This window comes from Apis dorsata, unplaced genomic scaffold (assembly GCF_000469605.1).
Source record: "Apis dorsata unplaced genomic scaffold, Apis dorsata 1.3 scaffold_667, whole genome shotgun sequence".
Lineage (NCBI taxonomy): Eukaryota > Metazoa > Arthropoda > Insecta > Hymenoptera > Apidae > Apis > Apis dorsata.
Window position 1 is genome coordinate 554620 of NW_006263852.1, and position 13968 is coordinate 568587.

Consider the following 13968-nt stretch of genomic DNA (forward strand, 5'->3'; position numbering starts at 1 on the left):
CCAGCAGGATCAAATCAGGGTACAAAATCGAAATGGATCCTAATGATTCTGGTAGAGACAATGGATCTGGCCTAATTGTTAAGAAATTCTCTTCGCCCGAACGAAGATCGTTGGAAGGAAAGCTTGATAAGTTTTCATTAAAAACTTGCCAAGTTTTTTTCTTTAATATTTATCGGAAACGAACGACTGACAAAGATATGGAATCGATTGAATACTTTATCGCGAAATATTTTTAATATACATATTATATATTAGATACGTGTTTCAGTCGGTCTGCCGAAGACGGATGGAAGCTGGAACTTTGCAATCTTCCGGCGGATCTAACGGACGGGGATGTAATTTTCGGGCCGAAATAATATTCCCCTATCAATCGTTTGATCTCTTGGGTGTAGTATCTCTCGCTTATGTCCCGTTTCATCTGCAGCTCCTTCAGCTTTTGCAATTTTTGCATCGCGCTCAGCGCCTCCGGCATCCGATACTCCGAGTAATCGTTGAATCGTTGATATTTCTCGTGAAGAGCGGTATTATGTTTCGGCAAGGGTTTGGCGTAAGTCGTTTCTTCTGGATAACGATGAAACTGTACGTTCGGAATATATTAAATGATTTTTTTTTAAATAAATCACGAGTATACGTTATATCATCATATTCGAAGATTATGTGCGATATAAGTTCGTAAATTTTGTAATTGTAATTTCTGATAATTATTATTCGTAGCTATGATCGAATAGTATATAATTTTAAATAGCTTATCATAGAATCCAAAGATATTCTTATAAGGCAAGGAATTGATGTATCGAGGATATCTTTCTAGAGAAACAAATACAAAAGTTAATGCAACGAAAATGTTAATCGAGGCTATACATGGATTTTTGTGTTAAAATCAAATTTTTAATGAACGTGTCTGAAGAAATAGATAAAGATACTTTCTTCTTTGTCATTTGTATTTTGAATATTTTGTATTATTACCAGTCTAATATCAATCTAGTTACGATTTAAGTTCACGTTTAATATCGATTAATTATATAACACGAAGCCTCGATCGAAATTTGTTACACGTTCAACTTTCGTATTCGTTCTCATCTCGAAAAGTTGTCCAACGAATATTACCTCTCTACGTTATGTATATTTGAAAACAAAGAGAAGAGAAAAACCACTTGCGCTTCTAAAAATTATCACTTTTGGCACTTACTTCCCTACATCACAATTCGACTCGCGCACACACACGCGCGCACACGTTTAAGTAACGATGCTAAAATAAACGATGTTTATTCATACGTTATTCTTATTAGTGGCAGTTTCCTCCACCTCGGTGACAGTCTCGACGGAAGATCTCTCTTCAGGAAATTGGATATCGCGCTCGTTGGTATACTCCTGCTCGTAGTTATTCGTACTCTTAGCGTAACGTACCGAATTGGGATACATTTCTTTATTCCAATTATTCTCCGTCAGAGTTGCCGTGTGAGACGATTTTTCTCGACGATCGTCCATCGGTCTTCGATTCCACCTTTAAATTTTACGTAACTGATGATAGAAGTGCGTTTCGTGTAATATAAACGAAAAAGGGGAACGAATCGGATTGGATTTAAATCTTGTTGCGTTTTCTTTTTTTTTTTAGGTTATCATGACAGGGACTCACTCGTCGGTTAATTTGCCACGGGTATGATTTGGAGACAAGGTTGTCATTTCAGATTTCAATCCGTGGAACGCATCGTCGATAGAAATTTTATAATATTTTATGCATTTTTACACAGAATTTGAATCGCGCTATATATCCCTCTAAATCTTACGTAATTTCTCTATCTTCCATGCTGCGAATTACATATTTATTGCTTATCGAGCAACTTCAAGCTTCTCCAAACTATTTTCAAATATATGTATCTTTCGAACCGATAACTTCAATAACGTTTCTTTACGATAATTATTATTTTGAATGGAAATTTAACGAAGTTTGAAGTTCATTAATTCGAAGGTTTTTTTTTTAATTTTATTTCCTCGCAATTTGGGAAAGAAAAAAATAAATGATACATAAATTATTTGAATGAACGTGGTTTATTAATCATGATACAATTAATTTAATTTTTATAAGACGGCCATCGCCCACGTCGGTCCAACCGAACTTTTGCCGTGAATTTTGTGTTTCATAATCATTTGGCCTAATCTGTTGATCGTCTCTTGATATTCCGACCGCCAGGGAGGTAATCGCGTTTCCTGTTCATCCTCGATCGCTTTCTTCGGTTTCTTCTTCTTTTTTTCCACCTCATTTTTTACCTTGATCTTGGGTCGTCGAGTGTACGGTCGACAATCTATGTCCTTCTCTTCCTCCTTGGGTACCTTGCACGGCCCTACTGCCGCTTCTTCCATCATTCTAGCCGCTGCAATGTTTAACACGATATATTAAAACATTAATTTTTTTCAACAGCATAAATCTACTTTAATAAATAATACGTTAATTCATTAATTTCAAGAATATGTACACTGGAAAAGATATCTTAAAAGATATATCGTTATATTTTTGAAATTTTCTTTTCACGAAAATGCAAAGAAAACTCTACTCTCGTTTCAGATTTTTTTCTATCTTATTAAGAAAAAAAAAAAAAGATCAAATCTCGATTATTTTTCAGAAAATTAATATTTACCTCTCTCGGAATAATCTAACTGATAAGTCGTCTTTAACCGATCTTGATCGACTCGCCTGATCACTTCGTCTATGGGCGTTGTCTGCAGAATTCCATACAGATTAGGATATTTTTCCTCTAACTGAAACGATCGTTTCAATTTCAACAACATTTTACTTTTTTACTTTTCCGTTTTTTTTTTTTTTTTCTTTACCTTTCTCATGAACACGTCCGGCTGGTCGAATTTCGTGATATCGGTTTCCGGTTGCGGCCCAGTCTTCGCTGGGAACAGCTTCGGATCGAGAAGCCGTCCCATGGGACCCGTGCGGCTCCAATCGTAATCATCGCCGCAATGAGTGAGGGGTTTTATCTCACGGGGAATATCGCGGCATTTGCAGGCACCGTATTCATCCAACTCGGTCGGTTTCCGTTTAATCCTCGTCGCGGGCCACGGGTAATCCTTTTTGTACGTTGTAAGATATTGGTCCATCTTTTTTTTTTTTTTTTAATCTTTTCGCACAGGTTTTTATTTATTGGTATCGTGCTTGTAGATTTATCTTTCGTCTTATCTTTTTCCTAACGAAATTTTGAACGAGAAGTATATATTTTTATCATTCAGCGATTCATCCATTGCTAAATGATTAAACTGATATCGTTTCTTCTCTCTTCTTCGCTACCTCTTCGAATCATTTTCTATCCGTTTTCCTTCTGGTGTAATAATCTGATTTTTTATCGATCCATTTTCTCTATTGAATAATAATTTCATACTAGAATTTATCTCGAAGAATTGTGAGAACGTTGAACGATCCAATTTATATTTCCATCAATCACATTTTCAAAGTTTCTTTTTTGGAATTTTTATTTTATTTCTTTTATATATTTTTCGTTTTACATACTTCTTTTACGTGTCTATTTCATTTTAAAGGAATTGTTGATTGATCGAAGGTTTGCAGGAAGCAAACCTTGAAAAGAATTTTGGTTAAACTTGGAATTAGCAATTGTGTCTGACATAACTTTGACGACGTTCACACGTTTTCATTGTCTCGTCGTAATTTATCGATAATTTCGAGTTCGATAATTTCAGTTTGGTTTCGAAGATGGTTTCGAAACAAACGGCCATGTTGGGTGTCGTATAACTCCCCCCCCTCTCTGGAAGGAACAATAAAATCGTGATGTGTATGATCATAATTTGGAAACGTCCGTTGTGCAAATAAACTTGGCCCAATAAATAATCGTAGACCGATACTGTTCACTCGTTACGTACGAACAAAGGTGGCACGCAAGATGGCACCGCCTGTATACGATTATTATATTTGGCCTGGCTCCATTTTCAATAGAAGTTATTATTATTATTATTTTCCAGAGAAACACATTTTTTTAAAAAACTGGCAAAAATCAAATATCGAATTAAGAAAGAAACATTACGAATTATGAATATATTATCTTCTTTTCGTATATCGTTTCAACGAGATACAGATTTTCATTCTAACTTTCATTTTTGCTGATCTTTTTTTTACGAGATTCCATTTCTTGCGCGCCATCGATCTTCTTCTCGCCCTTTTTCCCCCTCCTTCTTTTCCACGATTATTGGCCCGATTCCAACACCAACAGATAGTTCGACGAGAAGGCTAGACTGCAATCGACAGTACAAGACGTGTTAGCTTTATTTCAAGATACGAAAGTTCGGCCACTCCGCTTCCGGAATCCTCGCTGTCTCTTCGTGCCACGAGACACGAGGGTATTCCATTCGAATCTCACAACTGGCCCTCCTCGATCACCAGGCCGCCTTAAGCTTTCCTCTGATCGAAGGAAACCTTCTTCTGTAAATTATCACAACGAATTTCCCGCGAATCGATATTAAAAGTGAGGTTGAACTTCAGTTTCTTTCTTCAGTACGATCGAAATAGAAATCTTGTTTCATTATTATTTTGTAATTTTTCTACGAATTATCTAAGGAAATTTAATTTATTCTGAACTTGAAATACAATTAAATTTCATCGAGTCAAAAAATTAATTTTCTCAGAGAATCATTTGTGTTTGACATTTGTGTGTGAGATTAGAATAAGAAATTTAATATAATTTGTTAAAAAATCATTAAAATCATTACCATCTTTTCACCTTTTATCAAACAAATAATTTAAGAAGTTTTGATCAAGCTTAGGATAAGATAAGGAAAATTGATGAAACAATTAAATGAACGAACAATAAAAGAAAAATATCATAAGTAAAAAAGCTACTGACAAATCTATTCAAAATCAATTTTACTTGAGAAATTCAGGAGAGGAGGGATGGAAACACAAATTTCGATGATGTTACGGGATGTCGAACGCCACGAGGACGTAGGAATAATCGATGGAAATGGATCATTTTCGGCGGTGTCTTCGTTTGTTCTTTGACCAGGCCGTGGTCCCGTAAGAAGGAAAGCTCGGAAACGGACTGTACTGATCGTTGCTCTAAAGATATCGCTGCGTCCACGCTGCCAGGAATAGAAACGTGACGTGGTTGTTCGTCGACGAGCGAATACTAACTCTTCGGTTCGTCGTACACCGACAATCAGCCAATGGGATACGAGTTCGAGGCCACCGATTTCTAACGATATACCACCCCGTGGCTCTGATTTTATCCCAGACGAACTTCCTCCTTCTCCACCATGATCCGAGATTTATACGAAATCTTCTTAAAGTTGATCGTTAATTATCTCATCCGTTTCGAGGCGTGTGATTTTTGAAATTTACAAGATCGATCGAAGAGGATCGTATTATTGGAATAAAGTGGAGTATTTTTGTTTCAGAGGAAGTTTTATAGTCTCCTAGTTCACTACTTCTTCCTCTTTTCGATCGATTAATCATTCCATTTCCTTGAATTTCATGATTGTGAAAACATTTGAAGATCGATCTCACTCGAGATATTTACTTTCAGAAGAAAGTGATTTCGTTTGTACAATCCTCTTTTTTTAATTAATAAAATTTTTTAATTCGGATTGAGAGTTAAGCTTGTTTAAAATAATGGATTTCAAGATAATTCGTTGCAGTTATAGATTAAATGAAAATAAATCGTTTGACACACACATGCATCCCCAACATATCATTATCCAATTAAATTGAATCCATACAATTAAATATTGATACATTAATTTTTCTCGATTCCTTATAATTTCTTTTAATAATCTATCCAACTATATAATACGACGAATTATTTCAAGGAAACATTCTTCAACATTCTCCAACCCCAAAGAGATAAAGTTCTTCTAAAAAAGCAGTAGAGGGTGATCAGCCACTATGACAATAAAATTTATCACCGAACTGTATATTTCTTCGTTCCTGGTCTCTTAAAATTGCCCCTGTTCGCGAGCTCGAAGAAAAGACGAAATCGAAGAGAGGCGAGGAGGAGGGAGGGTGTGAAAAAATAATAGGGGGATGACACCGGTGCGTACAGAGCCGATAAAAATCGTTGACAACAGCGGTGCCGTAAATTTCTCGAGGAGGAGAGAGAGGGAAGGGGGAGAGGAGGAGGAGAAAGAATTATTGCTGCCGGATAAAGGCAAGGAAACAACGACGATCCTGACCAAAAGTGCATGCAGCGCACGTGGAGACAACCCCAAGTCGCGGGGAGATGTGGCGTTACTGACATTAACTTACGCTACTTTTGCTCTTCGTTTCTTCTCTTCTCCGAGCGTGACTCAACGAAAGGGTAAAAAAAGAAAAAAGAAGAAGAAGGAAAAAAAAATAAAAAGGAAAAAAAAAAGTCCGATGGACCAAGATGGAAACACGGTGACAAAGGAAACTGCGAGCTGCGACTTAATCCGTGTATTGTTTCCCATTTGAGATTTTTAAACCCCCTCGTCTTTCTCTTTGATGATCTCTTTGATCTTTGTCGATTGTTGTTGAATTAGAGGAACGTATGGATAAATCCAAGATTTATTACGTGATGTTTGTCGTAGAAGGATGTGACAGATTCTTAATTCAATTAAGAACAGTATAAGTTTGAACTTGTATTATTATTATCACTAATTTGTAAGAATAAAGGAATTAGAAAAAAATTAAATTAATTCACGCAGAAAATTTCTCTTTAGAGAAAGGATTCTATCCATCTCTTAAGTTATCTATAAAAGTTCTTTTACTTTCAAACGATGTACTATGATAAAAATTATAAACTGTTAAGTGTTTGGAAAAGAAGAATCAGAAAGATATTAAAAGACTTCTTTTTGGATTAATGATGGATTTACTTACATAACGCAGGGATGATTCACGGTGGATCGAGGGAATACAGTGGTACGATAGGAGGGTCGTATTCCAAGTATGAGGGCGTCGTTAATCAGACGTGACGCATCTTCCAGAAATCCGTGCAATTGGAAAACTAAAATCGTATAGGAACAAGACGGATAGCGGTCTGGCCGAGTGTCGCCTACTCATCTCTCAAGCAGGAAGCGGACGAACTCCGTCAAAATAGCTGCGAACCCATTACCATTCATTAGCACGAATTTCTATTCCTTTCTAGAAAACCCTTTCCATTAATTCTAATATTGTCAACTCTAAAAGATCTCGTAACTGAGCGAAAGAAAAATCTAAAAAAAAAATATAGATAATCATAATTAAAATTCCATTGAATTGCAATTATTTTTATTTTTCAGAAAGTATCTTTTGGAAAATCTTTTCCAGAAGATCTAATATTGCGAGCTCTAATTTTAGTTAAAATTCTAATAAAATATCCTTTCCGTTTATTATTGCAAACTTTTGCAATAATATTATCTTGCAATTGTGAGAAGGACAAATTTAAACTAATCAAGTTGTAATTTCGATTAAAATTAATCGAATTGTAATTATTCGTGAAAATTGAAACGACGAAGAAGTTATAAAATAACGAAATAAAAATAGATGAGTCTGCCTATAATTATAGAAGATGAATCGATAAGAAACTAATTCTATTCGATTCTATTCGATTCTAGGAAATTTATTTACTATAAACGTCGTTTCCAATAATTTCTCTCGGGACCTAAATTCTACCCTCCTATCTTTTATTTTTATCATTTCCTAAATACACACATCTTTTACCTTTTAACAGAAATCAAAAAGCTCGTACAAAAACCGTTCTAATTTATCCATAATTGCACGATGACACGATGAACGAAAAGTATCTGAGCATTTATCCGAACTATTAATCAAAATCCCACCTGCTATATATTTCTTTCCGTTTCATCGTCCACGTTCTTTTCGATCGGAAGACTTCACCAGGATTTCTCGCCCCGGAGACAAATTGCGCGATCCCTGCGTTAAATTAAAAATCACTGGAGTTTTACAAGGGGAGGAGCACACAGCCGCGTCTCATTAAATTTATACACACGGCGTTTCGCATTCTTGCTCGGCTTACGTAGCGTCCAATTAAACGTTTGATATAGGGTGGGCCCCTGTGTTTTGACTTTTCGACCGACATCGCGCGACACTCGCGCCACCGGCAAAAATAATCCGCTCGAGTTCGAAGGGGGATTCACCGGGGAAGAGAATTCGCGAGATGAGGTCCACGGAACTGGATTCTTCGTCGTGCAGAAAAGGGGGAGAATTAAGGGGAGAGGAGATAAGTCTGGACGCCAAGGCCATCCCCTTTTTCTTTTTTTCTTTTTTCCTCGCCAGAGGAAAGTCTTGACAAAGTCGTTACGCGTCCTTCTTCCTTGATAGTTTTATCACTGGCTGCGATTAAGCCGCTCTGAGACGTCTCCTACTTATCATTCCAGTTCGCCAGTCTCGTTTTACGTTTACCCGTTGAATTTTAAGCGATTAATTTAGGTTGGAAAGTGTTGTGCGTGTTGTGTTTGGATGAGTTTATGGGGATGGATCAAGCTTGTTTTACTTCGGCGAAGATAATAATGTGACGGTGATGGTGTTTTGTTTCTCTTTTTTAATTTATTGCCGGAGCAAGAATATCCTTGCCGCGAAGTTAAGAATTTATGAAAAGGGATTAATTATATAGTTGAATTACGTTTTTCTTTGCCAGGGGAAGGAAATTTGTAGATAAATTGATATTATTTTAATCTTATTTCTAATTATTAAATCGATAAAGAAGTTGATTAATTTTTTTCTTGAATTTTAACCCCTGGTTAAAGTTAGGATTCATTCTTGAAGATATGTATATTCTTCGTATTAAGTTCTCATTTTTATATCATTATATTATTCTTACATTATATTATTACATTATATTATATTACTCTTTATGAGAGAGATTAAGAAAATTTCTAGCCATTTAATAAGACGTATTTTATAATTGTAAAATAAACCACTTAATCTTAAGATCTCGAATTACCAACTTCCCGCATTTCTCTTCTTTCCTCGTTTCGCACAAGTCGCTTATTATTGTTACTTAGGACAAGAATTATACTTGTTTGTCTCAGTAAAACATTTGCGCCGATGTTTGCGAATTTGTTGGAGGATTTAAAAGCGACACCCGTTTAATACTGTTGATTTAGAAGAGGGAATCGAGGATGAGGCGATCCGATGCGCAAAATTTTTGGCGTAAAGTACGGTGGATCATTAGAGATCCTCTCCTCTGGACGTAAAGTGACTGTTTTGCATCGTTACAGGCGTTCGTCCTGTCAAATTAATTCGTCGCGATTCCTCTTTTTTTCGACTCTGTTTCTTTCGTGTTTTTAGCATCGCTCAAGATCCACGAGATTCACGCGCATAAATGTCAGACTCTCTTAAACGCTCTCCCCTTCGATTCAATTTTTCCCGTGGATAATGACCCTCGAAGCGCATTTTTTCTTTCCAATCAATGAAGATCGTGTTATATTTTATCGCGGCTACTTTGTGTCTTGTTCTTCTTCTTTTTTACTTTTATTTGTAATTTTATTTATAAACTTTTCCAAATGGAAGTTGATTTTGCAATCGATAAAGATCAAAGAGAAGAAAGGGAACAAGAAGGATATTTGGATTAGACAAGGATTTATAACAATTTGCGTGAAATATTTTGTACATTTTTCTTTTTTTATCTGTTTTCTTTTTTTTTTAATTTTGAAATTGTGCTATTCAGTTTTTGGATAATTTTAATTTTCCAGTTATCGTTAGTTTTAGATTACATTAACTCTTGGGAACGTTTTTGTGGAAAGCAGTGTTAGATATTCTTGGCACGTACTGTCCTTATTGAGTCAACGAACTGAAATGATTCCTAGAATATTACGTTGGACTTGTTGATAGATAATCGTCAAAATCGTATTTGAAGTAATACAAGTCCAAAACATATATTTACAATTTCCTTCTACTAAATTTTCAATTTACATTCGAAAATATAATTCGTATATAATAACGCACAACTTTTATTATTTACATAACTGTATTTAGAATCTATTGTTAGAATTTCCAAAATATCCCCAAGCATGTATTCCGAGTAAACGACGAATTTAATTTTCCAGAACAAGATTCTCGTTTCGTAGGCTTACAATTATAACTCGTATTACTTTCTCTTCCTAAGATCTATTTAACGTGTCTCTTGGTATCCAAAATATAGTCCCAAGGATACCTTCCGAGTAGGCAAAAAAAAAAAAGAAAAGAAGTTCATTCGTTCCAGGACGAATTCTCGAATTCTGTTTTCCGTCGTGGCCATTAGCACGAACGTTCACCGTTTCGAGAAGATATTCTCGAGTTTCACCCGGTTTCCCGCGACTAGAAGAGAACTGATTCAGATTCTTTGTTCGGGGAAGCGGTCGGTTAGGTGCGAATATACCGATATAAACCTGTTCAAAATCCCTGGAACACCGGTTCGACGTGTCCGTTTGTCGGAATTTTTGGATTTTCGAGGAAATCTTTCAACCTCCATCATAGAGTCGTACGATATATCGGTTTCGTTTCGAACCGAGCCCACCTCTGGTGAACGAACCATGATAAAGGAATTAAACTTCGAGAAGGTTTAGGGTTGTTGCACCACGAGAGAGAACAATGAATCGCGCGGAGACACGTTTTAGAGAAAACGTGAGAGGGATCAATCTTTCGAACGTGTCTCGTTCGAATTGTTGAACGATGGCGGCGTTCTTAATTTTAGAAGCGAGATTCCGTGAATTTCGATGTCTTTGAAGATGTAACTCAACTCAATTTGTCCGTTTTATAAAGTGTGGATGTTGAAGTATCCCGTAAACTTGGATATTAATTCGTTCGATTCTAAGTATTTGTATGTACGAATATTTTGTATTTTGGTATTTCGTCAATATTTTTCTTATTTCAGGAAAATAAATTTCGGAAAGATTTCTTCTTGTTTCTTGGAACAAGTCAGCTTCTTTTTCTTCTTTGATTATTGAATTAATTCAACTTCATTTTATGAATCTTATGTCTGTGATATTATCACCATTCTTTGTGCAAATCTTTGTAAAAACAAAGACGGAGATTTTTAGGAGTTTTAAGGAATTTTTCTTCTCGTTTTTTCTAGGAAAGGAGAAATTGTTACGTTTTCAAACATGATGATTATAAATAGAATCTTAGTGACTTCTTTTTTTTATTTAATAATCCCTTATAACATTAAACGTCCGTCACGTACATATAAATCCATCTCTTTCGATTCATCAAAATACTCCTTACTCCTTTCATCCTTGCTCTTCAAAAATTATCAACAAATCAACAAATTAACCATCCACGACAACTTCCCCGATTAACCTCGATCCGTTTCCTCGCGAAGCCGTGCGATTTTTCAATTTAATTAGGCGTGCGTCTGTCGACAAATCGACCAAGATCGCGTTACACCGAAATTCTACTGCCAAAATTCTCGTTAACTACCCGCCACTCGACTCGACACACACGCTCTTCCCTTTTCTTCTTCCCCCCGTCTCCCGAAAAGAGAAGAAGAAGAAAAGGAAGAAGAAGAAGAAAAATAAAAAAAAGAAACGATCGATTTTGATCAAAGCGTATTAGACACGCGTTTCGTTATTTATATTACCAGCAATGATATATTTTCTGATTTGATCCTTCGCCGACATGTTCACGGTTCGCGCTTCGTGTTATGTCGTGCATAACAACGTCTGCCAAGAAGACAGGCTAACCAGTGGTGCCAGTTTACACGAGATAACGCGTAGCGGGCGTACCAACGATTATAGAACGCTATTTCTATATTCTCATTATAATTAGACTGTTTCTAAATATGGACGTTTAAATGCGAGTAAAACGTGTAAACGCGGGTATCCGCGCGATAAATGAAATTTACTTGTTTATGGTTAATGATACTTGGAGATTGATGATGGGAACGTGACGTGTGGATGGATGTGAGCAGAAGAATTTCTCTTTTTATTCGAAAAATATCGAAAAGATGAGGAAATAGAATTTAGAGAATAAAATTTATTCTTTGGTCTGAAGATTATGTAAAGTATCTGGTTTCTTGAATATAATAGTTGTGCATATACGATGATATATTGGTAATAATAGAGTGCAATAGTACGATGATATAATATCATGGAGTAATATAAAGTAGTAAAATATATTTGTAATTCATAGTTGAATTCGATGATTAGGCTTGAAGAATTGATATCGAGAAATTGTTTTTTGTACAATTTTTAAGAAGATCGATCAATTGCGATCAAATTTATTTTTTTAAGACATATAATTTTGTTTTGAGCTATGGAAGATAGGAATGATTTTGTATCTATTTTTATACGTTACGTTATACGATAGAATGTATAGAATGATAAGAATCTCGAAGGCTTATATATCGTTTTCATCGATAAACAAATATTTATTATTAATCATCACGCTTCTTGAAATTATTCATAATACTTGTTGCATTTTAATAGCGCCATTTACACTTCTTTGATATTTTTAAGTAATAAAAATAATTATGTCTGATGAATATAACGAATGATTTAAAAATTAAATACATTAAATTACATCAAATGGGATGATCTTTCACGAAAGGGATCAATGTTTCCAAAGTTTCTAAAGGAAAGGAAAAATAGTTTTGTTGCAACATTACGATAATGAAACTACCCCGAAAATCGGTCTCAGTTTGTAGAATCAAGCGGCCATCGTCACGTTGACAATCATCACGTTTCGTCGCGTGAATTCGAGGCCTGCCAAGAAATTCGATGACACAGTATCGGTACTGGGATTCGAACAGTGACTCGTTACCGAGCAACATGTAGGTCGTTAATTTTATTTCCAATCAACTACCGCGTTGGTCGAAACAATTGATTCAGAACGATCAATAAAACAATTGTATATTGCACAAAAAGAAAACACGCTTTCTGCCTACTGCGTACGTTTCGAGTATATACTAGGTGACACATAGTTTTTATGTATACGATACCGTGATTGACTCATTGAGGTAGAACGATTTTTTAACTTCTTTCATCTCGAAATTAAAGAAAATGTTGATGTGAATTTTTATTGGCGGTAGAGATAGAATTTTTGAAAGAAAATTATTTGTCACTGTTCAGCATGGATAATGAAAAATCGATTATCTGTAAATATTTTAAGATAGGTATTAAATATTTATTATTTTTGTTATTGGAGTTTTTCGTTTTAAAAACTTTTTAATAAAAATCTTGGAAAAAAACAGCGTGAATCATGATTGTTTCTAACTTAGTTACTATCTAACAAACGATTAACACACACATTAGAATTCCATGTATTCAAAAATGCTTATTCATCAAAATTATCTATAAGTAACTATTGTATAACAATATAACGTAGTATGCAAAAAATAACGTTCGACCTTCGAATTAAATCACTGATAGGAAAAAAAATTCTTTCATAAAGAGGATTAGTAATTTCAATTTTAAAAAAAATAATTATTTGATCCTAGATTTCAGAGTAACATTATTAAAATAATATTTATAAATTACGAAAAGAAACTATTTATAATATTTAGTAAAGAAAATAAATCTCTGTTTAATTTAATTTACTATTCTTTTACATCATAATCATAATTTATTACGAATATTTAATTAAAATTATAAAAGGAACGAGTGATAGATCAGACATTAATCACGAAAATAACATTCAATAAGATCAATCATCTTCCTGCTTCACTCTTCTTCAAACAAAACGACAAGCATTAAGAATACTATAAATATATAAAATCCCAATCCTAACGAAAATTCAACGAAACATAAAACATAAAATAATTCTTCGCCTATAATTGAAAACCTCTCCACGATCAATCTTCCGATCATCGCGTTTCTCGAAATCTCACGAAATCCCCCCTCACCACCATTTAACACGTCACCCCTTTTCTCCCCCCTTCCCCCTATATACGTTCCAGTTAGGAACCCAGTTTCCGTGGAAATTGTCAGACAGTTCTCGTTTGACACTCGGTCTGCCAAGAAACACCGATCACACGACACCGGCGCGGCTCGCCTCGGCTGGTTTACGTTTGGGCGTGTGGCGGC

The 13968-nt window shown here is 35.2% G+C and overlaps 2 protein-coding genes across 3 annotated transcripts in view; both read right to left on the reverse strand.

The window, feature by feature from the left end:
* LOC102677174 overlaps nt 1-1566 on the reverse strand; it is a 2282-nt gene extending 716 nt beyond the window's left edge. Inside the window, exons 1-2 of the mRNA XM_006622176.2 lie at nt 1279-1566; nt 260-586 (exon numbers count right to left, since the gene is read on the reverse strand). Coding sequence (XP_006622239.2) covers nt 260-586; nt 1279-1488 — 537 coding nt within the window. The 5' untranslated portion in view covers nt 1489-1566. The remainder of the gene's footprint in view (nt 1-259; nt 587-1278) is intronic.
* A 485-nt stretch (nt 1567-2051) lies between these two features.
* Nucleotides 2052-3223, reverse strand: LOC102677448. Of its 2 annotated transcripts, none has more exons than XM_006622177.1 (3): nt 2830-3223; nt 2637-2757; nt 2052-2372 (listed from the first exon to the last, which is right to left on the reverse strand). In XM_006622177.1, exons 1-3 carry the CDS (start codon nt 3103-3105, stop codon nt 2080-2082), a joined length of 690 nt encoding a protein of 229 aa, XP_006622240.1. In that variant the 5' UTR covers nt 3106-3223; the 3' UTR covers nt 2052-2079. The 2 variants fall into 2 exon arrangements, with proteins under 2 accessions (XP_006622240.1, XP_006622241.1); XM_006622178.2 differs by having other exon boundaries at nt 2057-2372; nt 2637-2718; nt 2830-3185.
* Nucleotides 3224-13968: the final 10745 nt, after the last annotated feature.